This window comes from Phocoena sinus, chromosome 21 (genome assembly GCF_008692025.1).
Source record: "Phocoena sinus isolate mPhoSin1 chromosome 21, mPhoSin1.pri, whole genome shotgun sequence".
Taxonomy (NCBI): domain Eukaryota; kingdom Metazoa; phylum Chordata; class Mammalia; order Artiodactyla; family Phocoenidae; genus Phocoena; species Phocoena sinus.
In genome coordinates this window covers 6,684,784-6,711,762 of record NC_045783.1, presented here as the reverse complement: position 1 = coordinate 6,711,762, position 26,979 = coordinate 6,684,784, and the positions used below count along the sequence as shown (strand labels likewise).

The 26,979-nt window shown below is 44.0% G+C and overlaps 2 protein-coding genes across 4 annotated transcripts in view; one reads left to right on the top strand and one right to left on the bottom strand.

Annotated features, from left to right (window-relative positions):
* ANGPT2 (angiopoietin 2) overlaps positions 1-21,808 on the bottom strand; it is a 54,553-nt gene extending 32,745 nt beyond the window's left edge. The window contains exon 1 of one of the 2 annotated variants that reach the window (XM_032618445.1): positions 20,997-21,808. In XM_032618445.1, the coding sequence (XP_032474336.1) occupies positions 20,997-21,284 (288 nt within the window). In that variant the 5' untranslated portion in view covers positions 21,285-21,808. The remainder of the gene's footprint in view (positions 1-20,996) is intronic. The other variant, XM_032618444.1, reaches the window with a different exon arrangement.
* Positions 1-26,979, top strand: part of MCPH1 (microcephalin 1) — a 238,240-nt gene that overhangs the window by 134,702 nt on the left and 76,559 nt on the right. The window lies entirely within an intron of this gene.

The window sequence follows — 26,979 nt, the reverse complement described above, 5'->3', positions numbered from 1 at the left end:
AGGAGAAAATGTATTTTTCCCCTCAAAATGTTCCAGTCATTTCCTACTGATAAAAAGGCTACTTTTCATCAATAGCATCCCTTTTAAATTTATGCAGGCATAATGAGGCTGGTATAGCAACATAAATTTGTTTGGGCATTTCATACAGGAAGAGGGGTCATGTTTTACACAAGATACAGCTCTTAAGAGGGCTCTTAACGTACATACATATTTACCCAAGTATCTGCTAGAGCTCTGGTTCACAGCACTCACAGATACTTGTAAGTCAAGGAGCAAATAAAATGCAGCGGATGCTGTTAGGTCATATATACACTTATATGCAGCCAGGCTAGTTATAGCAATTGACACCTGTAAAATGCCTGTCTGTATCTACATCTATCTTCCCATGTGTATCTATATGTATATGTTTAATCTCCTTTGATTCTCATGCTGCCTTAGCTTGGGTTTCCCCCAAAGCGGAGCCCGAGACAAAGGCACACATGCAGGAAGTTTACTTAGGAAGTGGTCCCAGGGAGCAGCCTAGGGGGACAAGCGAGGGAAGCTGGGTGGAGGAGGCCGGCACACACGCTGTGGACACCCTTGACCACCGCTGTGGCCTTGGTGAGAAATCCCACAGGACCTTCTGAGGATCCGTAGGAAATGTGTTTCAGAACCTTCCGCCTGGGGCAAGAGAGAGCGCACTCCCATCCCTCGCGGGGCAGGGCGACCCCGGCATCAGCTCCCCAGCTGCGTGCTGTGCCCCAGGGGCCCGGGGTGCACCGGCGTCCCCATGGCTGGGGGTCAGGCGGGAAGTGGGCGTCCGGGGAACTGAAGCCCACTGGCTGCTCCCTGTGGGACTGGCTGGCAGAGGGGGGCCCAGAGGACTGGCCGTGGTCTCCACGTGTTCCCTGGGAGCAGGGGCGACCCCGGGCCTCGTTCACAGACCAGAAACCACAGGTCGGAGCACTCACAGCCTCACCCGCGGCCCCGTGGACCTGACTGTGCTGTGATGGGAGGTGAGGCCAAGGTGAGCGGCTCCAGGCCCCAGGTCGTGTGGGATCATTGGGTTAAAGCCCTGGCATGTGCACTTTGGTAACGTTGCTGAGAGAGCGGCTGTGAAAGCAGCTCTCCTGAAAGTGTCAGTGTTTATAACAGATTGGAGAAAGGGTGGAGCCGGAGACAAAACCGAGGCCACGATCACCGATCGCCATATGCAGAAGGTGAAACATGAGCTTAGCAGAGGCCAAAGCAGTTGGGAGAACGTCCCTTCAACCTCCGCGGACGCCCGACGGCACAGAAGACATTCTGCAGACTGCTTCGTTGGTCTGGTGCCTGGGATATTTTGTTCTCAGCCTAGGACATGCAAGTGATGCTTCCTACAGAGGTAGAAAGGGAACATACGACTATTCTCTCGTTTATAAAAGGAACTGAATTGTCAGTTATTACAATGGGAGCCGTTGAAATTCAGCTCTGGGAACGAGATTTGATTAATTTAGATGACAGTATACCGAGGATTTCTTTTTTAATGAAATTAAAGTGTTCTTGCCTGTCTGAAATTAAGGTGCACCGAGAAAAAAATAAGGTAAGTAAATTATTTCAGTGTCTTTCTGTGGCAGGCAGAATCTTTTGAAACATTATGTGTATATTCATGAACATACATATTTATAAACATACATATGTCCTCAGTTGTGGAGATAAATGTAGATACAGATATATCCATCCATTGTCACCTGGCTGTGGGGTGACAGACCTTCAAAAGCTGGGTGGGGAGGAAGGCTTTGGAAATCAATAACATTGCTGAACTTCCTCATTATATGGATGAGGATTCTAGGACCTGGATCACAGTGTTAGCTGGTAGCGGAGTGAAAATTAAAACCCTGGTGACCCAATGCCCAGTCCAGGACTCTTACCACTGCACCGGTGTACCCGTGCTTACCTGAAAACTTTGCTACCAAGTGTTAACAGTGTTACTTTTTCACTTCTGTGATGAAGTATTCAGATCACAAAGGTTATTTATGCCTGTCCCATTTCTGCTCTTTCTGTATTCTGTGGGTTTGCAAAAATCCTGGGTAGATTTCTAGGGACAAGATAGTGTGATCATCTTTGGAGCAAAAGCAGATTTTTTTCTCTCTCTTTTTTTTTTTTTTCTCTTTTTAACATGAAATAAAGGTACACTGTCATGATTACTATACTAGATGGCTATGAAAGGGAAGAGACTTAAAGAATTTAAATGATTTTTGTCTTGAAGATACTTTCAAGACAAACTAGTTTTTTTATAAGGAAGCCAGGAAGCTTGTGTTGTTTCTTTAAAAGAATGGGGGGAGGCCTTGGGAATGCAGATGGGAATGCTTGAGAAATGTCAGAACTGGGCCTTGCACGCCCTGCTGAGCGCCGCACAGCAGAACAGACTCCAGCCAAGCCCCTCTGCTGCTTTATCTCCTCTGCTAGCAAAAGGTGGAGAGAATTCCAACGGAGAGACCTCGAGGATACTACTGGAGGGTGCCCAAAGTACACTAGATTGATTTGCATGAAAACAGCGATCAAGTATTCCATCCCTTGTATATGATGGTGTACTCCTGACCCACCATCAGCAAAAATGTGTTCTTACGGTATTTTCTCGGTACGGCTGGTAGCTCTCTTTTGAACTGTTCATGTTCTCTTGCCCCAAAACCATGCTATCTACTTTACAGTGGATTTGAGTAAATGGATACAACATGTATGTGTATACTCTCTCCACTGACTGACATTTCTAAGAGCCGAGTGTGTGTGACGGTGCCTTGTGTGTGGTGAGGAAACAGAGCTTCATTCAGCATCACGCTCTAGTCAGACTTGCTGCAGTAACAACGCTGGGAAATATTTAGACAACTGTGTTCATTTTGCTTTTCATGTTCATAAAGCTGTAGCTGCAGCTTTTTTAATTTTATGATTGTATAGCAGCTAAAGTTCATGCTTTTCTGAACCATTTAGGAGGGAGAGTTTACCTCTTCTAATATATTAGATTATCTCTAATTTGACCTCTGGTTCAGTCCTCTCAAGGGTTTAAAGCTATAAAAGTTTTCATATTTTTATATTTATTTACATAATTCAGTGGCCTGTGTGCGCATACTTTAAGGAATCGTATTACTTGCCTACGCTTTGCAAAAGCAAAGAAACTTAAAAGTGATCAGTCCTTTTTTTAAACTCACATTAGAAATACAGATTATTTGTTTAATTAGGCTGTTTGCAGATTCCTCTTTAAAGCTGTAATGCATTTTTAAGCATTTTAACACTTATTTTAAACCTGATCAACAGAAAAAAAAATTTTTTTCTAATCGAAAACAATGCAACAAAAGCAGAACAATATTCAATGAGCAAACTAAGTGGCAAATAGAATAGTACAGATTTTTTTTTTTACTAATTATAACTCATCTTTATTTCTTGATCTGAAATTTGATAACTGTATCAAGTATATATCACAGTATTTACTGTTCACTGATGAAATATTTTGCTAGTCCAGCTGGGACTGCAGTTCACTTTGGAAGGCCATGGGGAAGCTTTACACGTGTCCCCCATCTGGCTGTGGCTCGCAGGCCCTCAGAGCTGCGGACGGCTGAAGTTTGGTCCCACAAGAAGAGAACCTCCACCGGGAGCTGCAAACAGTGGTGATGACTTTGGACAAATCAGGGACCTTCTAATTACGTCTTCCAAGACCTCCAGACCCAAAATAAGAGTGTCTTGCTACAAAATGTTTGTTGTATCAGTCTTCTCTTTACGCAATACCAGTTCTAGGAACGGTGTTGTTTCTGACTCATTTTTAGAGGGAGTTTATTTCAGTCGTTTGTTTCAGCGGCATGTCATTCATGTGTAGGGAAGTCACTTTCTCTCCAGTGGTTAAGTAAGAATAGAGATGCAAAGTTTGGCCATAAAGTGAAGATGTCACTTTAAATGCACATTATTATATTTCTACATGGTTAGTTACTTATCATCCTAATTTTTGAATAAAATTTCACTCTGAGAAGGAATCCATTTAAATAGACACCCAGGGACTTCCCTGGTGGCTCAGTGGTTAAGAATCCACCTGCCAATGCAGGGGACACGGATTTGATCCCTGATCCGGGAAGATCCCACATGCCGCGGAGCAACTACTGAGCCCGTGTGCGCCACAACTACTGAAGCCCGTGCGCCTAGAGCCGGTGCTCTGCAACAAGAGAAGCCACCGCAGTGAGAAGCCTGTGCACCACAACGAAGAGTAGCCCGCACTCGCCGCAACTAGAGAAAGCCCATGCGCACAGCAACAAAGACCCAACGCAGCCGAAAATAAATAAGTAAATAAATTCTTAAAATAAATAGGCACCCATATAGATTTACACCTTGTCATGAAATGAACCTTTCTTACATACTAACTTGCTCAATATAAAACCTGTCGAGCTGCCCAAATCATGAGGATTGGGAATGTTTTGTGGCCAAGCGTATGATACCAGATTGAAACTGCTAAATAATATTCCTTTGTGAGCACTTTTCACTGCTTTCTTTCTCACAATGGACTATTATTCTGACTTGTAAATATTGCCCCGTGGGGACTGGTTTGATATGTTAGTGCACTACATCTCAATTGTTTTAAATAACAGATCAGTGGTACAATTAAGCACGTCACGGGCAGCCTGTGGAGCAAAAGGAAGCCATGCAGAAGAGCACCTCCTGTATGATCCCGTTTCTATCAAGTTCAAGAGCGGACCGAACCTGTGGGCGGTGACGGAAGTCAGAATAATGGTTTCTGGCTGGGAGGCGTTGAGGCGTGTGCAAGAGAGATTATTCATGGGGAAGGGGCATGAGGGGACCTTCTGGGTGCGGGAAATGTTTTATATCTAGATCCCAGCGCTAGTTACACAAGTAAATTCATATTTGAAAAGTTCACGAGGCTGTCAACTTAAGGTTAGTACACTGTATACACTCCTTGTGTTTTAGACCTCAAAAATATTTTTAAAGGCAAGGGTATTAAAAATGAAATGTTTGATAACTTTTGCCGTGACACTACAACCCTAGTTACTATGAGTGGTTTTATTTGCCTCTGTCTGCAGCTTTCCTCGGGTTGTACCTAAGTACTGCCTAAAGACATGAACTTTGAAAAAGTGGTTTTACAGTGACTGCAGAGAGTGTAGATTAAACCGTTCCAGCTGCCCAAAGAGGGTTAAAAGTACTCAGTTAGGTAAATTAGTAATTTAACGTTCCGAAGCTCAGTTCTTTCTGGGTCAAGCATAAACGGCATTTGCTCTCGGAAGACCGAGAAAGAATTCATGCAGTTCCCATTAGTCTAAAAATAAATAATAAATAAATAAATGTCTGAGTCATGGGTTGCAATTTTGATGGAGTTCAGTGGCTTCAAGTAAAGGAAGAAAATGATTTATCCTTTGAATAGCTGTGCTACCCATTGGGATGAATACAAAATTGCTCTGAGAAAAGTAAAATAAATGAATTAATCTATTGAACGTCATTGTATTTAGAGTTATTCCAATTCAAGCAGCTCTTGCTTTTCAGCAGCATTATAAAAACTTGAATAAAGTAGCTTTGTGTTGGATTCAGGTTGGAGAGAAGTGACATGTGTGATTTTTGAAGCTGTTTTAGGGCCGTCATTATGGCACAAGTTTTGGGACTCGGACACACCTGGGTGTGAATCCTAGCTCAGCTGCATACTTACTAGCTACCAGGTCAGCTTTTTTAACCTCAGATTTCTCATTGGTAAATGAGTATATAAATGCATTCTGTGCTACGTTCGTCTGAAAATCAAATGGGACAAGTGAATCAGGGTTCCCAAGCTGTGTGCCAAGCCTCCCCAGGTCCCTGCGGCAAACTCCTAAGAACACTGGGGACAGTGCAGATATTCAAGGGAAATCCCACAATATTTAACATCTGTCAGCTACTGGAAGAATTAGTAGCCCAAAGTAGCTCAGTTTCAACACTCTTAGATGGTGCCACTGGGCAAAGCTGGGCTTTTAGTGGTTTGCTGTTGTTAAAAGCAAGAGCGCTGCAAGAGTCAGCATGGAACTTAAAATGGGGGTGGCAGTGTCCGACCCAATTCCGAAGTTTGAGAAGCTGGGCGGTGCCTAACTGGCAAACAGAGTCCATAAGTATTGGGGGTTACTTGAGTTTTAGAACATCCTGTATGGACCCTTGCGTTTGGTAGGGTGTAAGCCCAATCCAGATACTGCCTTTAATTGCCCTATGATTTGATAATATTTATTGGAAACCAGTAAATCAAAACGACTTAGTAAATCATATAAGATCTTGATCAAGATGTGTACTTGAATAGTTTCCCAACCTCAGAAACCATTCAGAAAAACAGCCACGTTTCTCGCAAGCTTGTTGTTTGGCCCGGTGTCTGCTTTCAGGCTGACAACTTTTGTAAGCACCGTGCACTGGGGGAGAAAGCTTCTTAGAGCCCACGGTGCGTGTGTTCTGTGGACAGCGTGGCTGCCTCAGGCCGATGTGTTTTTGGTGGTGTAGTGCAAGTACCGAATGCGTGCCAGTCTCACAAAAGTAACGTGGTCCATTTCTGCGTGTAATTTACAGTTTGCACGCTTGCCACCCTCATTCGTTCAAAGTTGAACTCGTTTTATGGCGCACGGAGAAGCCCAGCTTACTTGAACACCAAATGTTCAGTGTGATTCTTCAAACGCTTGTGGTAAAAGTACGAGGGACTTGAGTCATTTTCCCATAATTAGTTTCAGCTCTGTAGGTCTGCCCCGTCTCCCTAACCCTGCTGCCTTGCATGCACGTCCATTCCAGTGGAAGCTAGTGGAAAATTCCTATCCCCTTTCACTCCGCTGCCACGAGTTATAAAAAGCATGTCATTCATGATTGACTTTTTCTTCTGCAATGTTGAATTTTTACTCACAATTTGAAGGGGAAAAAAAATAATCATTTTAAGAGAGATTTCTCTGTCAGTGAGGGGAGGGGCCCCGGCATTACTCTGAGCCACCGGAGGATGGCTACTCACTCTGCTTCATCTTTGGGGTTGTGTGTTTATATCAGCCAGTGCTGTCTGCTGTACGAGAATGCAGCATAGCACCTTGTCTTTTTCAGAGTCCCGTGACACTCGTCCACACGAGTCACTTCAGATCCACGTGTCACTGAGCAGTCAGTGGGCACAACAAGCTCACGTGCACGTGCGGCTGGGGAGTGAGGGCTCATACAGGAGCTGGGAACGAGGGGCGAGGGCTCACACAGGAAGTGGGAGTGAGGCGCGAGGGCTCGGAGAGCAGGGAGAGGCGGCGGAAGTTTTCCTGTTGTCAGGGTTCGCTTGTTTGTTTCAATCAAAATATGAGTCATCCTACCCCCATTTTTAACCAGAAATCACTGTGGTCACTGCTGTGATTTGGTCCTGACGCCTACAGGCCGGTTTAATTTGATCAGCGGTAGTGAATTCTTGAAAGCTTCCCTCAGTCGTGGAAATCTGGTTTCAAATTAACGTGGTCCACACGCCAGCTTAAACTTTGTGGCTTAGCGTCTTTGTTGAATCCCCTCGGTGGAAGGACCTACACTGGAGTTTTGGCTGCTCTTTGGGACTCAGATTATGAGTGGTTGGCTCCACTGGAATCTTGGCCCTCTCCTGGAGTGACTCTAGGAGCACTTTGGCTTAAGGAGGCCAAAGATAGAACTTAAGTGAAGGTTTTTTCCCAAAACGCCTATCCTGCATCCCAGCACTTTCAGGTGGTATGTGTAGACCTCTTTTAATTGTTCCTGAACCCCTAAACCGTTGGTCTCCAGGAATGTGATTGGCTTTGGGGGGAAAAGTCCATGCTAGCCTTGGAAATCTCCTGAAAATGACAGTGGTAAACTCAGAACTGGGGTATGAACCCTCATCTTAATCCTCCTCCCTGGGGGCCACTAGCTCAACTCCGGCCGACCTCAGGGAAGCATCTCTTGGTTCTTCATGGCCCCGTTGTTGTGGTCTTGGTGGTCCCCATAACTGCTCAGGAAACAAGATCAGGCCGCCCACGTGGAGAGAGGAGCTGACATGCCCCATGAGGCAGAAAGTACACCTAATGGGTTTTCATAGCAATGACCGTAAGTCATATGTGTTAAAGTGTAATACCATTTAGAAAGATTTGAGAAAGGAAAACTCCTGGTGCTCCCAAAGCAAGCGCCAATCTGGAAAATGCTTTTGTTTCGCACCGTCTCTCTCTGATGCTGGAAAAGAAGGTGTTGTCAGGGGAGAGGCGAAGGTAAGGCCAGAGGGAATGGCAGGTCGTACTGCCCTGTATTTTATGTCCAGGCTTTCTTTTCCATTGAATGTTTATACGGCTCCTTCTTTCCTCAGGTGTCTGCTGTACTATTTATCTCTTTGTTAGCCTCCCATTGTAACCTTGACGGAATTATGTTTGAGCAGTACTTAAAATACTCCTCAGAAGTCCTTTCTGAGCACCAAGACCACTCTGCAACGTATGGAATATTTTCTGAAGAGCAGTTTTCATTAGAAGGTAGATTAGTCTTGGAAATCGTTCAAGGAAGCTTTAAGTCAATCCAACTGTACAGGTTCCAAAGATACAAGAAAGACAATACACAATACTTGGGCTTGTCCAGTTGAGAAGTGTCAACTTCCCTAAAAGAACAGAAGTATCCATCTACAGTAGTACGGTGGGCACATAAGTTGTGTCACGCTCCTACAATGAAACACTACACAGTAGTGGAAAAGGGCAAATTTTAATACACACAACAACATGGATGAATCACAGAAATAATAATTTTTAAGAAAGACTCAAAGAGAATACATACTGTATTCCAATTACATGAAGTACAAAACTTAGCAAAATTAACCTGTAGTGTGGCAGAGGGCAGAACAGAGGCCAGCCTTGAGAGGAGGGGCTGTAGGGTGGGAGGGGCAGGAGGGAGCCACCTGGTGGCCATTACACAGGTGTGTACATCTATCATCAAGGTACACGCTTCGGATTTGTTAATTTTATTCTAAGTTATACCTCAAAAAAGGAGAAAGTGCTGGATTCCATAAAACAGAGCCAGCTCAGGGTCTGAGGCATGTCTAAGCCAGCGTCTGAGTAAATGAAAAGCAAGGGCTGACCTGGTCCAGTCGCGTGTTTGGGGGAGCAGAGGTGTATGTGTGAATGGACTGAGTTCCTGCTCTTCCAAGCTTCTTATTTTGCCCGCCCCTTACTCCGACAGGGCTGTCCTGGGAAGAGTTACATTTCAGTTTCTCATTCACTTGCTTATTCATGAATCCCTCCCTATGTCTGAAAACGGAGCCATGTGTGTGCCGCTGTCTGCACATTCAGCAGCCGCCATCTTGCTGTGTCCCGAGATGCCGAAGGGCGGCGGCTGCCGTTTGTGCAGCGTCGCCCTCCTATGGAGGCTCAAATCATCCGGGTTTGACTGTTCTGCGTATCAGCCTCGGTTCCAGTCCTGAGAGTGAGAAAGCAGAGCTGGAAGGAGGTGGAACAGTGCTCGGAAACAGGAGAGACGTGGGTTTAAATCCCTGCTCTGCAACCTCACATCTCTGGAAGCTAGCAAGTCACTCAACGTCTCAACACTTTTCAGCCTTCCCCGGGGTCAGTGAAAACAATGACATCAACCCAAGTTGGTCTTCTCGCAATTTCCAGTATTTCTTCCTCCTGGCAGTGGACACACTCAGGGTGTGACCGTTATGTGTAGTATCAGAAGGGCAGGTGTTAGGGGGCCACCGTGAAGTGCTCCACGCAAAAAGATGTGTTACTATAAGAAGCTCGGAAATAAAGAAATTAGCCTAGTATTGCTAACTTTCTGCCATCTGATACCACTCTGAGCTTGAGTTTCTTCAAAAAAAGAACAGGGTATCTACCTTCAGTAGGCTGTCGCGAGATTAAACGAGCTGATGTCACCAGGTCATGTGCACCTGGTTAATACCAGCTGCTATCCTGACAACCGGCAGCATCCTGCTTCTGTCACTTTACAGTAACAACTACACCACAACAAAGGGGAGAAAGAGGCTTTCTCTGTTTTGAACTCCCGTGACTGCTGTCATATGAACAGCATCCTTTTTGCAAGAAGTCTATAGACTTTTTAAAGAAACCAGCAAAGTACGCTGGTGTCAAAGTAGAGTCGAAAGCCCCCCCTTGTTTGGGAAGAGGTGAGGGAGTGGTGCTGGGTTATCTCCACAGCTGCTGTGGTTGACCTGTGTTTAGGATTTTGAATCACTTAAAATTGAAATGGATAGAGAAAGGGTCCCAAATAAGTAGAGAGAGTTGTTTATTCACCAGATATTTTTATCCTTTTTTTCCCCTCATCCAGAGACCATTTATTTTAATGGTAGTGGTATTTCAGGTGAAGAAGGGAAAGGAAAAGTAGCATACTATCAGACTACAACTGTAAAACCTAAATGGCATAGGGCAGGCTAATCATGTAGCAATAAATAAATGATACATATTAAACATCGTCCAATTAGAGGGAAAGCACATATAGATTTATTGTGCTTGTCGTAACCGAGAAGGGATCCGTATTTGAAAATATGGACAATTAATTACACATCCCCAAATGAACAATTGTTTTTGAGGGGGTGGTGTTCTGCTCAATGTTGATTCTTTAATTTGTAATATAATTATCCCAACCATCACTGCTTTTAAGAGCATTTCACTGTTGAAGTTAAGTTAAAACCAGTTCGGGTCAGGAATTCCTGTTACTAATACTTTCTTGAATTAAGACTGAATAAGTTTATTTTATTTTACTTTTTTAGGAAATTTAAGAACCTATTCCTTAGTAGCTAAAAATAATAAGGAATTTCATACACAAAAACCAAATGTTCAACATAGATAATTGGCTTTTGGTTGGAATCTGATTATTTTATGTTACTCAGCAAAATATCTTCTCTCCAGCAGCATTTTTGTACAAGTATTTCCCATTAAGAAGACCATTTTGCTTAGAGAAATTTGAAGCTACATCTGTATGTAATAATTTTTCAAGATTCCAAAGACTAGATAGTAGTTAATAAAAGTCAAAAGAATTCTTGAATTATCTTCAGACTAATGTTTATAATTATCCAGCAAATAAACAAGAGTTGATAATATCTTGTTGATTCTACAGATCTAATGGCAGTGAAAATGCTTGCAGGAGCCCAGAGGAACCGATACCTCTTAGGAATTTTGAATCTTTTCTACCAAGATGTGCAGGTTGACTAGTTAACCCCAGACCACCCGCTGTTTAATATTCGTATAGTTCCCGCTATTGTCTTCTATAAAAACAACATACGGAAGAGTAACGTTGCTCGTAGCTTACTGAAAGCTGAAGTGATAATAATAAGTTTAACCGTAAAGTCTGAGTGTTTTAATGGGCTCATGGCGTTACCTGCAAGCGCAAGGGGGCACAAGTAGGGTGGTTTAGGAGAAGATGCCACGTACGATTTTGGAGCCGAGTGTTTCTACGGAGAGGTACTCAGCCACCTGTTATAATCAGGACCTTTTACAAGCACACTTAGCAGCTGTCCTTTTCCATGTTGAAAGGAAGTTCATTGTCTTACAGAGTGAAGATGTGCCTTGAGGTATACAGTCAGATCATTTAACCTGATAAGACTGAGTGGAGTTACAATCTTTCATGTGAGATAATAGTACAGAACTTGATAAGTATGTTTCTGGTATCGTTATTAAAATTAATTATAATGAGAGTCCCTGAGCACTGTGACATCTTAGAGTTTCCAGCACACTTGTGCATTCATCATCCTATCTGAAACACGTAATAATCCCCTGAGGTCCCTGCTGTGGGTAGGAAAACCTTACGTTTCTGAAGGTACACTGTGAGGGTTTTAGCTAGTTAATAACTTAGTTGAGTAATCAAGGTAAGGGGTCACTAAACAAATGTACAGTTAATCATGCTTTAAAAAAAAAAGTTACTTACTAAGTGAAAGAAGGCAATTTGAAAAGGCTACATACTGTGTGGTTGCAACGATATCACATTCCGGGCGAGACAAAACTATGGAGACAGTAAAAAGATTCGTGGTTGTCAGTGGTTGGAGGAGGTGGGGATGAAGAGGCAGAGCACAGAGGATTTTTAGGGCAGTGAGACTACTCTGCATGGTTCTGTAATAGTGGATACAACGTCCTTATACATTTGTCCAGACCCATCGAATGTACACCACCAAGCGTGAACCCTAATTATCAGCTGTGGACCCTGGGTGATGGTGTGTTCGTCGATTATAACAAATGTACCATCTGGTGGGGTCATTGATAACGGGGAGGCTGTATATGTGGGGGGCAGCAGGGAGCATGTAGGAGATCTCTGTACCTCCCCCTCACTTTGGCTGTGAACCTAAAACTGCTCTACACAATTCAGTCTTTTTTATAAAACTATCATTTGCTACATATAAGGAGGAACAAATGAAAAGCTTGCATTCCGTAGCTTCAGACTGCACCAGTTAACCTAGCCAGCTCTCCCTGGCTATATAGTTGTTTCATGGAGACACACAGACGCAGGAAAATAACAAGCCCGCCCAAAGGCACGCTTGTTAACAGTGATGGCATGGACCTCACGCGTAAACACGGTTTCTTTTAGATTTAGATTTCTTGGAATCTGACCAAGTGTGTCCAGGAGATCTCTTCTTTTGGTATAGAACCCTTTATTCCAAACTCAGGAGAGCAGGAACACATCATTCCCTTTGCTCTAGTTTGGCTCAGTTCCTGGGGCTGCCTTGGGCCAGAAATGAAACCCCTGGAATGGTCTCAGTTTTTTTTAACCTCTGTCCTTTTCCTTCAGGGTGGTGGTCTTGAGGGCCCCAGAGGCTCCTCAGACAGAGGGAAGGGGGCAGCTCCTGGTGTAGGAAGACTGTCAGAATAACTGTCCTTATCAAGTCCCACACGACTCAGCAGGTTATATAGCAAAGAGCGTGGCCTGCTTCCTGAGGGTTCATGACATTAGACAACTTTGCTAATGAACCCAACCACCAAGGTGTGCTTCTGGCGGCCAGAGTGGAAATCTCCCATGGGAAGCACGCTCAGACCATTCCTAAATGTTAATTAGCGACATATAGAGGCTGACCCGCAATTCGGTTTAACCTTCATCCCCGCAATTTGCTGGAGCTGTCACAATGAAGGTGCTAATACGTATGTCCTGAGTACTTATCTTAAGATGGGGAGATGTCGGTGGCAGGTTTTGTCAGCAGGGTAATCAGTAGATTAAGTCACCCGGTGGAATAGTCCCTCTCACATCAAGAAGACTTAATATGTGAGAAAGTGTTAATACGGTCTAGATAGAATGTAACAAGACCGAGAAATGGGGAGGTTGAACGCTTGCTTCCTTTTAAGACTTGATTAATATTCTCTACCTAAAAGACCAACAACTATTGTGAATATTCAGCACACACAAGCCATGGGAAACTCTAGGAAACTGTGTCAACACAATAAAATAGTGTATTTCCCAAGACCTCTGTATCTCTCTTCCCTTAAAAATCACTATTGTCCATGAAAAAATATAAAGTCACATTTTTTTAAATGACAGGTTATATTCTTAATGTATACACTTAGTTTGCTTGATTGCTAGTTTTTTAAGTATGAAACATTGGAAGTGAATACTTGGTAGTGTTAAGTTGTCAGGTTGATAGAAAGATTCTGAAAGTAATTCTCAGCCGGGTAAAAGGGTGCTGAAAGGAAGGAATGAGGCTGATTTTGGAGGAAAGTAATTACCGGCCAGGCACCCCCCACCCCCCACCCCCAGGCAGGTCCTTCAGAGGTTTTCATTAGGTTCTAGTTGAATTGCCAGGATAATGGTTTTAGCTGGTTGAAAGGGTGATGATGGTAAAAGGATCAGGCCCACTTCTCAGAGATTTCTAGTGCATTTAACATCTTTTGTCAGCGGTGCATGCCAAGATTAGGATAAGAAAGAAAGGTGATTTCATGGGCAAAATATCTAATTAAAATATTAATTTAAAGACAGACAGCTAGCACACCTGACTTTCAGTTCAGGTGGCTGAGGAGAGCTCATCCCTTTATTTTCAAACTGTATATAAAACAGTCATTTTAATCCTGATAAATGTTGAAAGTTTTATTCTGAAACAGTACCATGAATTTTTTTTTTTACTGTAATCAAAAGCTTACATCAAATTGTTGAGCTTGACATTACGTTCTCATTTTAAACATGAACAGCATGACGTCAAGGTATTTTTTTATATATCTATTTGTAGAATGCTAAATGAGAGATACACCCTAGTTGTTTTTTAAAATCAAATAGAGGGTAGGGCAGGTCACACGTTACTTTCCTGGGACTGAATTTTATTTGCCTAGACTTTCAGGTGGTACTGGGAAATTCCGGCCGTCACCCTCAGTCAACTTCCAGAGAAGGGTTGTTACTGTATGTATGGTTTGTAAGAATTTGTATACTTTCTCTTGGTTATGATATAGTTTGCTTTTACTCATCTGAACTACAGAGTGGAATTTCATGTGATTACTTTACACACAGGATATTCCCGATTGCTTTTTTTTTTTTTTTTTTTTTCCTTTGCAGCTTTGGCACCAACCCCACATAGGAAGGATTGCGAATGTTACCTGATGACCAGGTTGTCCGCACCCTGGTTGTGCCCCAGAACACCTGTGCTTGTCCTAAGACAGGACTCACAGGTGGTGGTAATCGCCTCTGTTACTGACTTGGGATGTCAACCAAGTTACTTAGCCTCTCAGACCCTCTTCTTTATTTATTGTTAATAAAATAGATAAAAGTTGTCAGATAGGTATAGGTGTATATAATGTTATAGTATGTACAGCATGTTTTTAAAATAGTCATACCTGTATAGGCGTATTTATGTACTGAGTAGTGAGGTGCTTATTTCAGAATGCTAGAATTATACATAATACTTTTAATGGATGTTCTGTATATGTGTTACTTCCTGCAATATCCACCTATTACTGATGACTTTGGTGATCAGGAAAAATGACCATTCTCACGTAGTTTCAATTGATTGTCCTTTCGTAAAAGAGGTTTCAGCGGAGTGACCACACTGTCTGGCACTGCTCCCCTCTCCCCTCGCCCTCCAACACTCCCGTCTCCTGCACCCGCTCGTCTGTCTCGTTTCACCCGATGTTCTGTGGGGCGCTTACCACCTTCTGACCCACGTGTTCCAACAGGATGTGGTGGTGTAATGCCGCGTATCCCCACCAGGGCGGACCCTAGTCTTTGTCTTCGCCCCAAGCACCTAGAGCACTGCCTGGGCACACATGGGCCTTCAGTAAATATTTGTTGAACAAATAAATGAACTTCAGTGACGCCTGCCCTGAACTGGAAACACCCCAAAAGGAGTGGGAGGGGTAGAGCAGTGTTCACTCATTTATGTTAATGAGCTAAGAAGTAACGCGACATTCACATTCACTCACACTTCTCCCAGTGATTTTCTGCGGTCTTTCCAGCCCCATGGAAAAGTCTGCTCTTTGTCAGAGGAGGGATGTGCGTGCTTTTCCGTGTTTGTTTTTCTTCTCTGGGTAACCCATGCAAGACTCCTACACTGCAGAGCACACTGATAGTCCCTGACCCGTGTTCATGAGTGATTTTAAAATAGGTGGGATTATATCCACCGTGTCTGTGTTCTAGAGGTGTTTCTGGGACTAAATGAGGTAAGGTATGGAAGGTGCTTTAAAATTATTCAGTGCCACTTGATTGCCATCCCCCATTTACTACTGTTGCTTTAGTGATAAAAGTGTCACTGGAAAGTTGAGTGGCTCTCTTTTTATCAGAAAAGTTCTAGAAAAATTTAGAAGAAAAATATTCCTTCAAGTCAAAGAAGGATGTAGTGAAAAGAGAAAAAAAAAAAAATATATATATATACACAAACACACACACACACATACACAGTGGACCCTTGAACAACATGAGTTTGAACTGCACGGGTCCTCTTATACTCAGATTTTTTTCAATAAATACATACTACAGTACTACACAATCCACAGTATTTAGTATATATATATATGACATATATATATGACTCATATGAATTATATTTTATAGGTATAGATGTGTATAATGTTATATAATATATACTTTTTGTATACATTTATAATAAGTATGTATACATATATAATTATTATAAGCATATATGTGTATAGTTACTATAACAGAGAGACTAGTTTGATGAGTTGTCATTATCAGTAAGTAATATAGATGCTTTGCAAACTATGAGCATCTGATCTGGAAACAACCTGTGCATGTTCACGATTCATGCCTGTACCCTCTTGATCTCAACCCAGGAAACCCACAGCTGTCCACGCCCTGGTACCATTTGGTGTCCAGAATATGGAACAATATAAGCCACCTCCTTTTTGTCAAAATAGCCATCCCATTTACTGCCCCCTTTCCTGTGTTGATAGGCAATGGATTCCATCACAGGTAGTCTCTCCTTTTTCTCCCTCCCCCCGTGTCTCCTTTTCTCTCTAATACATACACACACCCCTTTAATCCATATTCTCCTTTTCCTTAGTCTTCCAAATTTTGCTCTTTTCCCCTAAATAAAATCTTTCTTTCAACCTCTTTTCATGTCACTTGTGAGCCAAAAAAAAAAAAAAGAAAAAGATTCTGATCACTGTATAATACCACTGTACAGGTTTTAAGAAGAAGGAAATTCGTTCATTTTGATATTAAATTTGTCACAGTAAAGGGCTAGTATACATCTCTAAGTGTTCATCTTGAAGAAAGGGGCTGAAGTTTAAGGGGAAGGAGAATTTACATCCTATTTTCTACTGTTTTAAAGGTTTGACTTTGTAATTTTACATGGCCCATATATTACTCTCATATTTTTATGTTATTGTTAAGTTATCCATATGGTGGTAGGGTTGATTGGAACTGTTGTTCTTAAATGACAGATATACATAGTTTCAGTTATTTTATGGATTAAAATAAGCAGTATTTTAATCCATAAAAAAAATGGGCCATCTTGAGCATCTGATCACCATTTATAAGATTAGTATCCTCTTCAAGTTCCATATAGTACAGTAACTGGCTTACAGATAAACTCCTGGAGTACGTACTGTTTGTAAACTGTAGAGGATCATATTGGTTAAAATCAACCAATTTTCAAAATACAGTAAGGAGACTATATGGATTATCTAGTGTCTAAACAGAAAGTCAGATATGATGGAAGGTGTATGCACAAGCCCACTTCCTACTTCGTGATTGCAGGCAAGTCTTCATCTCCCTACAGTGTGACACCTGCAGAGTTAACCCAGGATGTCAGACAGCCCCGTTCAGTAAGCAGAGGCCACTTGACCATGGAAAACAAATACTGTATATATACTATATATATATAATATAAACTATATATAGTATATGCATATCTTATATAATATATGTAGTACACACATATTGTACTATAAATCGTACATAGTATATAGTAAACAGTATATTAAACTTGCATTTTCCAACCTTAAATATGTGAACTTCTCCTACCACAGTGAAACTTTAATCATCTCTGCCTTCCTTACAATAATGATATTAATAGATAATTAAACAATAGTAATCATCTTCTAGCAGTCTTAAATAGAAGGTTTAGTCAGCCTATCTGAATGCACAGAATTTGCTTCTAACACTAAACACAATCACGTTTCATGATTCAGGAGACAGCAAGGCAGTACAGGAATGGTGGGTTTGTTCCAATACTGTAGTAGAACATCGGCTGTGGATACAGTGGGAAGTTTTTTCTTTCCTTTATTGAACGAAGCTCTGGTTTGTTTGTTTGGATATACAGCTAAGGAGTGTTTTGCCACCACACATGATCACACACACACACACACACACACACACACACACACACACACACACAATCAGTCCCTGGCAGGGGTAGGGAAGGGGCTGACAGTCTGAGTTCATCTGAGCTTCTCACCATCAGTTTTTCCCATTGACAACAGTTTTGTTTTTAGGAGCAAAACTGGATTGTTCCCTATACATCAGCTGATGAATACTTCTCCTACTTTATTAAAAGGATATAGTATTATTAATTATAAAGAAAGTAAAGGATCTCAATTCAGGTTTACAGCTCCCAGCCTGTGCTTCTGTCGTTAAAAAAATAAGTAGGATTATGAGGAAATGTTTACATCCACTTAACAGGCATTAGCTTTATTTTTCAAAACACTGTTTTAAAGCACAATAGACTTCGCAGTTGTTGATAACTTTAAAGTATTCATCAGTGTGAAATAACTGTTTATTTCCTTTTCCTGTTTCTTCTTATCGAGGGGAAAAAAAAAAAAAATCTGGTCTCCTAGCAAGATACAATCCATTTTGCTAAGTTGTTTGTCAGTTTTAATAAAGTGTGTTTACTGTCACGGGGGCAGAGGTTTGGAATAGTTGCAGGATTGGCAAGGGAATGTGACCTATAGTGTTTTATAGGTCATTGTGGTGTATTTGGTGTCCTAACTATCACGATTTATCTTGTCCTTGTTTAACCGCTAACCAGAAAGTGAGCCTTCCCCGTGTTGCTCCATTCATGTCCCTCTGCGCTCATTCAGAATTCTGACACTTCCTCTGCCTGGCAGACTAAAGGGGCAGAGTGGCATCTTTTGATGATGTGCGAAACAGCTTTCTTAGTCCAGGCTCCTGACGGATGCTAACCACTGAGACGCTGAAATGCGTCTCATCTACCCTGAGGTTAACCAGAAACTTGGTCTTATTTTCCTTCTTGACAAGTTTTCTTAAAACCTTAAAAGTGTTTTTTGATTTTTTTCCCCTCCCATTTTTAGTGTTGATCAGGGAGAGAAAGGAAATACGGAATCATAAAAAGCAGCCCTAAAGAAAAGGAAATATGCAAAACACAGAATGGTGCTTTTTCTTTCTGTCATAATCTATCAATAGGGGTTTGATTGTGATGTTGATCATTGTGGCTTATCTATCATCCCATTATATATTATTTTCTCCCTTATGAGAAAAGCAGTGTTTATTATCACAGGTGACAAAACACAGGGATAAAAAACAAGCAGAGAGGTTACATTCAATCACTTTAGGTGGGTTTCATGTTTGCTTTTTTGCTTTCATTCCCAAGCCAGAGGCCAGTAAGCCAAGTGAGAGCACAAACTGACTTTCTCAGGTGCACGTTTCCCAAGAGGCCCCCAGGACAGGTGCTAAGCCCGTGAAGAGATAAACATGAAGTCATTCTTGGTGCCATTTAGCTAGATGGCTAAAGAAAGAATTCAGAAATACCATTGTGCTACTGTTCAAATATTTACTGATTGAACCTGGAAAGGAAAAAATGTTGGTCACCTCATGTAGAATTCCTTGTCCTTTTCCTTCTTTAAACAGCGTCTCAGAGATCCAAAAGGAGGGGGTTATTTATCTAGGAAAGAAATACGAGCTCTGTATATGGAGTTTCAGGTATACCTAATGTGGGCTTCATTAAGCAAATACAATTTAGCGGTCTTGATTTGGCAAAACATTCTTCTATGTTCCTCGACTGTTTATTTTACGAGACGACTTACCAGTCGGGCAGATTAGAATGTTTAGTACGAATGACGTGTCTTTCATCTCTCACCGTGGCCGTCAGCCCTGGCATTAACCGTGCCATGGGGGACATGACAACTCAGGGAGAAATGGGAAGTCAGAGTGAGCAGCTGTTGAGGATACGGTTTGTCTTCCAAATATTCGAACCTGTGTTGCTGCATACTTTTTAAGTTTAACAATATTATTTGCACATCTGTGAATTTTAGGAGATTTTTAAAAGCACCACAGGGGACTTCTTAGGAAAAGAAAGAAATTACTGGAGAATTTGCTCAGAAGGGATAGTGCTTATAGATACGGCTGATGAGTTTCATATTACAGGGTGAGTCTTTTTGATGCGCATTTGTTGTTTTCTGTTCTTTGATTTGAAGCGACCCCTCTTGTTATACTGAATGCAGTGCCGAGGGCTTTCATTCATCTCAGCTCAGGACCAGAGTAATAACTGGGTCATTTCCTCTCTGAAGGTAGGAGAGCTAATGAGAAACACAGATTCGGAGCCAAGATCTATTCTGAGATTAAGATAAGGTGTCCTGACAGAAGGTTTATGGTGAAATGAAAGACAGGGGCAAAGTTTTGAATGAGGAGAATCAGCTTGTTGTTAAAGTTCCCATATGGCTTTAAACCGTCACGTTCTCTGCTGTGTAAGCGCTGTGATGTGATGTCATTGTAATAGTTAATGATTAATCTATTTATTGCAATTTGTCTAAACCTCCTGCAGAATATATCGAGTCCACATCAAGCAAAATTCCAGGGTGATTTGGGGGTTTGTATAAATAGCTTTACATGTGAAAACGATGGCTTGTAAAAGCAAAACTGAGGTTTCAGTGTCCTATTTGAGTTAAACTCTCTATAAAAAGCCTGCAACAGTGGGATAGTGGTAACCCCGTGAACACGACCGCCTTGTCACGGCGTAACTGCAGCAAAATGCCCTGCACGCCTGCCCCACGAGGGGTCACTTTCAAAGCCCGTGGTGGAACTGAAGGGGCCGCAGCGCCCAATCCCCTCAGACGCCTGGAAAACCCACCCCTACCGACAAATGACAAACCCTCGGGATAAAGCCCCCCGGGTTCTGAGAGATGGAAGGTCTGCTTTATTTAATTTCCTCTTGTTTACCAAGAGCCCCAACCTATTTTAGTAAATAAATTCAGGAAATTGGTAAAGCACTTCACTCCATCCGTTATGGATCAGTAACTAACGTGATTGTCACGTTTTTCCTGGCTCCGTCTCTGCCCTTGCTCACAGCTTCCCTCCCGTGCCTGCAACCGGTTCTATAACGTCCCTGGTAAAGGATATCACCGAGTTGAAAGTACTTGCACAAACAAAACAGCCTACACGTTGTGCAGAGAAGTGCGCTTCCTCCGTGCATAAGGATTCCCGACTTTAGAGACTTCCCTCCATTGATCCTGGCACTCCCTTCCAGTAATCCTTGTCACTTTTCACCCCCGACCACTTTACGCGGCAGGACAGACTACAGCAAGTGGCAGCTCATTCAGAGGCGTCAGCCACCAGCTCTCTCCCAAGCTCATCGCCCCCCTTCCCACCCCGCCAGGCTGGTTGTTCAGCCCGAGCCGGTCAGAGCTGTGCACGAGGGAGTGGTGGCTCCCTACCTTCATGAGCCACTGGGTGTTGTTCTCCATGATGTTCTCCAGCAGCTGGAGCCTCTGCACGGAGTCGTCGTAGTCGAGCGGCGCATCCCGCTGCACGGCGTTGGGCACGTAGGCGCTGGAGGGCGAGCGGCAGTTGTCCATCTCCGGCAGGAGGAACGTGTAGCTGCAGGAGCCGTGCTGAACCTGATACTGCCTCTTCCCGATGCTGTCCATGCTCTTCCGAAAGTTGCTATAGGCTGCGGCTAAGAGCAGATCACAGCTCAGAGTAAAGAAAACAAGCTGCCACATTCTTTCTTTCTGTGGGTAATAAACCACCAGCTCAGCAAACTTCAAGGCGCATGAGACTCCCGGGCGCTAAGCTGCCGTCTCAGACACGGGGCTCTGCGGCCATGGCTCAGGGTCCATCAGTGAAAGTCTCCTCTTCCCTCCTTTCCCAGCAGTGACCTTGATTTCTAGTGCTGTCTTCTCCCCGGTCCCGCAGCCAGCTGTCAGATCGCAGGAGGAAGAATAATCCTCCCTCGTGAGGGCTGCATTCGCTTTACGGATCAGCCTCAATGCTCCTTTGTCTTTCTTCCCCCAGATTCTGCGGTGTCAGGATCCGAATCAATCACTTTCCTTTCCTTATATGATAAGTTGATAACAGCAGCCAGACATGTGTAGCTGGCTGCTCCGCCCTCCCGGCTTGTCCGTTATCTTCCTGTAGGGGGGTCACTAGCCAGGCCACAGGAAAAATCTCTGCATGATGTGTACTGTCCAACCAGGACTGTATGCTGCAGAAACCCTCTGGGAAAAAGCGATCAGTTACAGGACCCCTGGGTATTTCAGAGGCACCACCCTAATTGAGTATTTCCTAGAGAGAGCTTGTTGGTCTCTTGTGTCTGAAACTGATTTCACAGTGCTAAGCTGGTAAAATATCTGGGGCAATAACTTTAAAGTACAATGAAAGTTCCTGTTTTTTCCTTTAGGAATAAAAATACTACAAATATGTCAGGACTTTGGTTTATTTTTGTTATTACAAACAAAGAGGAAGAGGTCTCGCTCTGGTAAACGCTTTGCCTTTTCATAGGGAGAACAGTTTCGTTGGTATTACTTGATTTGTGAACCATTAGCCAAGTATGCAAAACTTTCATCTTAAAACAGTGGGATAGCAACCTCTCGCTTTATTAAATCGTGTTAGGAAAGTCAGTTTCTGAGCTCTGACATTTCATCTTTTAAGCAAAATATCCACTTCAGTATTCAACGTAAACTTAAAATATACTGGACTGATCAATGGCCCGCTAAATTATAATCCACAGAGAAATCAGAATTTAAATAAGAGGAGGCTGAGAGAGGCATACCTAAACTTCTCCTTCCTCAGGTCAGGATTTGCTCAAATCCCGTCATTTTGTAACACATTATCCAGGATCAATTACATCAGTCCCGCTCAGTGTTGGACTCAGGCGAATCACTTCTTTTTAGTTAAGCTATAAAGTCCTCATCTGTCAAATTCAAGGGTTGCAGTAACTCCCAAGATTTTTCTGTTTCAATTCTGTGGCTCCATAAACCCTCCAGGGTACTTCCTTCAATGGCTAAAGCTTAACGCTTCGAAGATTGAAAGTGTGCTTACTCACCAGCCAGCTTGTGCAAGGAGGCGGCCGGCGGGGGCGGGGGCGGGGGGGACGGCTTGGAGCCCTTGCGGTGGTCTCTTAACGCCTCAGTGCACAAGGTTTCTCTCCAGGCAGCGGCAGCCTGTTCAGCACTGACCTGATGGACCTCATCCATCCATAAATCCAGGGTCAGTCTGATCGTGCAAGATCAGATTTCAGGGGACTTTATGGTTTTAATTCTTGGATGACTGGGATTTGTATAGCGAATTGTTTCAAGAGACCTAATCACTGTACCTTTAAAAACGTCCCTCCTGTGCACGGCCTGGCTCCGAGGTTACCTCCAGAGCACGGGTTCTTGACCCAAGGTCCCGGACAGAATTCTTGGGGTCCACGAACTTTGACAGGAAAAAGACATCTTTATTTTTCACTGAAGTCTCACTGAAATATAGCCCTTCTTTTAGCTGTGAATAGGTCAGAAACAACAGTGGTCAATAGCTATGGCTTTCTCACAAATAGGAATTGCAGATGTTTTTATTACGATATCTCAAGCTATTACGTGCACTCAGCACTACATTGTCATTTGATCTATCCCAAGATCCTGTTATTTAATCTCCAAATGAAACAGCCCGTGTCATTTTCTGAGAAGGGGTTTGTAGACTTCCCTAGACTCTCAAAGGGCTCAGTGGCTCAGGAAAGCTAGAACCTGATTCTGGCACATGGTTTCCACTAAAGGAACGAATTAAAGAAGATATACTCACTCAGACTGCTAACTGTAGGCGGACGCATGTAGGATTTGAAGACGGGACCAGTGTTAGAACCCTGATTCACTGAGATCTGAAGCAAATGCTTAACTTCTCTAAGTCTCAATGTGCCTACTTGTGAAATGAGATGATTCTTTCTCAGTAGCACCTTTAGAGTTATAATGATATGGAATAATGCATGTTACTTAGGAATACTACTTTCCTTTCTTTATCAGCACCTCCCATTAAATGAAAATCAGCTCTCGCACCATCCGATATTATAACTGTGTTACTCTCTGGCTGAACATGAAGCAGAAACATGGGGTGCACCTTTTTTCTTCTAAGTTTCTTCCTCGTTTGAAAGCGCATAGTATTAGGCATTAGTATTGCATATGTGGTTTTAAAAATCATCCGTCAGATAAAAATCATCCGGGCAGATATGGTGGTTTAAAAAGAAGCCACAGGAAGAGCGTGTACCACAAATGCTCCTTGTCTTCTGGGTACTGGGGAACATGACAGAGTGTCAGACATAGATAAGCAAATAGAGGGAGGGAGACCCCCTCACCAACGGGCTGTGGTGAGAACACCCCGCAGGAAGGCAGCATCGCCTCCAAGGGCACTGGTCCTGCAGGCAGTTGGCTAGGATGTTCCTTACCCATCCTCTCAAGGCCAGACGTGTGGTGAGCAGTGCTCTTTGGAGGCACCTAAATGGGAATTCTTTTTTTTTTTTTTAAATACTCTACTAATAGACACTGGATAATCTATGTGCTAAATGTGATGATTTATTCTTTTCAGATTTGTAATAGGATTTTTTTGTGTGTGTGTTGGGGGTAGGAGTTTATTAATTAATTTATTTTTGCTGTGTTGGGTCTTCGTTTCTGTGCGAGGGCTATCTCCATTTGTGGCAAGCGGGGGCCACTCTTCTTCGCGGTGTGCCGGCCTCTCACTATTGCGGCCTCTCTTGTTGAGTAGCACAGGCTCCAGACGCGCAGGCTCAGTAGTTGTGGCTCACGGGCCTAGTTGCTCCACAGCATGTGGGATCCTCCCAGACCAGGGCTTGAACCCGTGTCCCCTGCATTAGCAGGCAGATTCTCAACCACTGCGCCACCAGGGAAGCCCCTAAATGGGAATTCTTACCTAGGAGTTGGGGGGGAGGCTCTAGCTAGACCAGGGCTTGGCAAACGTTCTCTGTAAAGGGTCAGATAGTAAATATTTCAGGTTTGCGGGCCACACAGGCTCTGTCACAACGACTCGAGTCTGCCGTCATAGCGTAAAAGCAGCTGGAGACAATCCACAAACGATGGGAGGTGGCTGTGTTCCAACAAAGTTTTATTCGTGGACACTGAAATTTGAATTTATTATAATTTTGACATCATGAAATAGTGTCTGGATTTTTGTCAGCCTTTTAAAAATGCGAAAACCATTCTTAGCTCACTGGCCGTTCCAAAGGGACCACGGGCTGTAGTCGGCCAACCAGAGGGAGTCGCCAGGGGCTGTGACATGGTTGCAAGGCCACTCTCAAGGCACAGCCGGTGTAAACAGGGAGCCTCCCATGTCTCGAGCACCGCCCGGCTTCTTCAAGAGTTGAGGAGTATGAGACAGGCCAAGGAAAAGGGACTTAGGGAAGGGGCAGGAACGTTTGACCACAAAGACGGTGCCACTTCGAATCTGGATCTAAACTGTAAGACGAGGCAGATGCACTAGGAGAACTGACCCCAGGGTACACATCCCACCTGTGCAGGGCCAGCGCGGGCAGGGCCCCAAGCACAAGCCGATGCCTTCCGTAGTCAGGGCTGGGCACGGTGCCGGAACGAGGCGTCACTGAGGAAGCATAGAGGAGATGCGCCAGTCCGCTGTGGCCAATGTGGGAGAACCAGCAGGAGACCCCAGACGGGGGCGGAGCGGGGGCTCTGAGGGCAGACCGGCGGGAAGACCGCCCCACCTCGGTTACGGACCCGCCCCCCATACTTGTTTGTTTCCTAAGCACCAGGCAACCAGCAGCTGCAGGCTGCTTCCATCCAGGCCTAGGGATGGAGGCTAAACACAGCCTTGACTGTGGTTCTCAGAGCTGTTCAGTTTCAAAGAGAATCTTGAGTTTCGTTCAGTGACTTGCTGACAGGACCGCTAAAGGCAGATGGGGCTATAAAACGAGAAATATTATCACAGCCTTCCCCAAAGCTGCCTTCCTGCCCAGCCAATGTTTTTTTTTTTGTCCAAACAGCTCTGCCGAACAGCTGTGTGTGGTGCTGTTTATTTTCTTAATAACGTTTGTTTTCTCCCCCGTACTGTATGTCATCAGCTGACATTTCGGAGGCTCCCATTTAATCACCTTAGCACGCACGGCCTCAAGTTCTCCTTTTACGCTTTGCCATCGTGAGGTAAATCTTCATTTGATGGCACCAAAAAGACCACGTGACCCTGTTCCCGGAAAGAAAGAGGTCAGCCTTACAGAGAACTTTGACGAAGACCCCTCTGCTTCAGTGCCCTGTTGAACAGAAGGCTTAACGTGTGGCGAAAGCCCAAGCATCTCCCACTGGTCATGGCCCCAAAAATGTAGGTCAGATGTCGACATGCATCCACTTCTGTCTGGATCACGGCATCCAACTGACCCCAACCTTCCGGAGGCTCCAGGTCACCCAGAGCCACCTGTGAGGCTCTCTCTGTGTAAGGGTGGCCCTGGAAACCAGAAACCAAGATATGGTGCCAACTGTAAAGCAGTGCAAAGTGGGGCAGCCCCCAAGGCGTGGAGCACCGAACAGGATTTGGGGAGGCCTGCGTGCTTCTGCTCTTTCCAGGGAGCCAGTTTAATACTCAGTATCTACCGGAATACGTCTACGGCTGGACGAAGGAAGCGACGCAGGTGGACCGGCTGGCCCGGGGAGGCGGGGCTGAGGGCGTTCCTGCCTTCTGAGGAGCCAGCATAGTGGCAGCTGTCCCCGTTGAAAGCCTGTAGCTAATTGGAAAATACGGAGTCGCCACTCAGGCGTCCTTGGAGAGGCACGCTGGTCTTCCGCATCTATTGACGTTCTGTGCCAGGGTCTTTCTGCATCGCATCTGGGCACGTCCCCGGACTCGGTCTCACACCTGCCCGGTCACCATCACGCAGCGCAGTGACCGCCGTCCTGTCACCACTGGCCGCAGGCCTTGGAGACAGTGATTGGGGCCAGCTCTAGGGCAGGCACGGGCTTAAGTTCTGGAAAGTGCTGCGTTGATGTAGGAGGAGCCCTCAGTGCCAAAATACCCCACGAAGTGAGGCTGGGGCGCTCTTGGGTTTTGGCTGTTTTCAGACTGTCGGGCTACTTGGGGCTCCAGGCCCCTGGCAGGCTGGGGCTGGTGGGGGTTTAGAGGCATCTCACTCATCTGCCTCCCTGTTCCGGCCTCTTTAAAATTGGCTAAATTAGATCAACATGTTTACAACTTAGTGTGCCGTGCACGGGGAAACCATTAGGAAGTTCACTGGACATAAAATTGTTGCTAAAGAAGAAGTTATTCTTGCTACTTTTTTTTTTTTTTTTTTCCGAACTGTGGGCAGCAATGAATGAGAGCTGAAGAAGCAGCAGCCACAATGGGCCAAAAGGAAAGAAAGGCAAAGGAGGGAGGGAGGAAGGAAGAGGGGAAGGGGAAAGGAAAAGGAAAAAATGAGTATTTCAGCTTCCG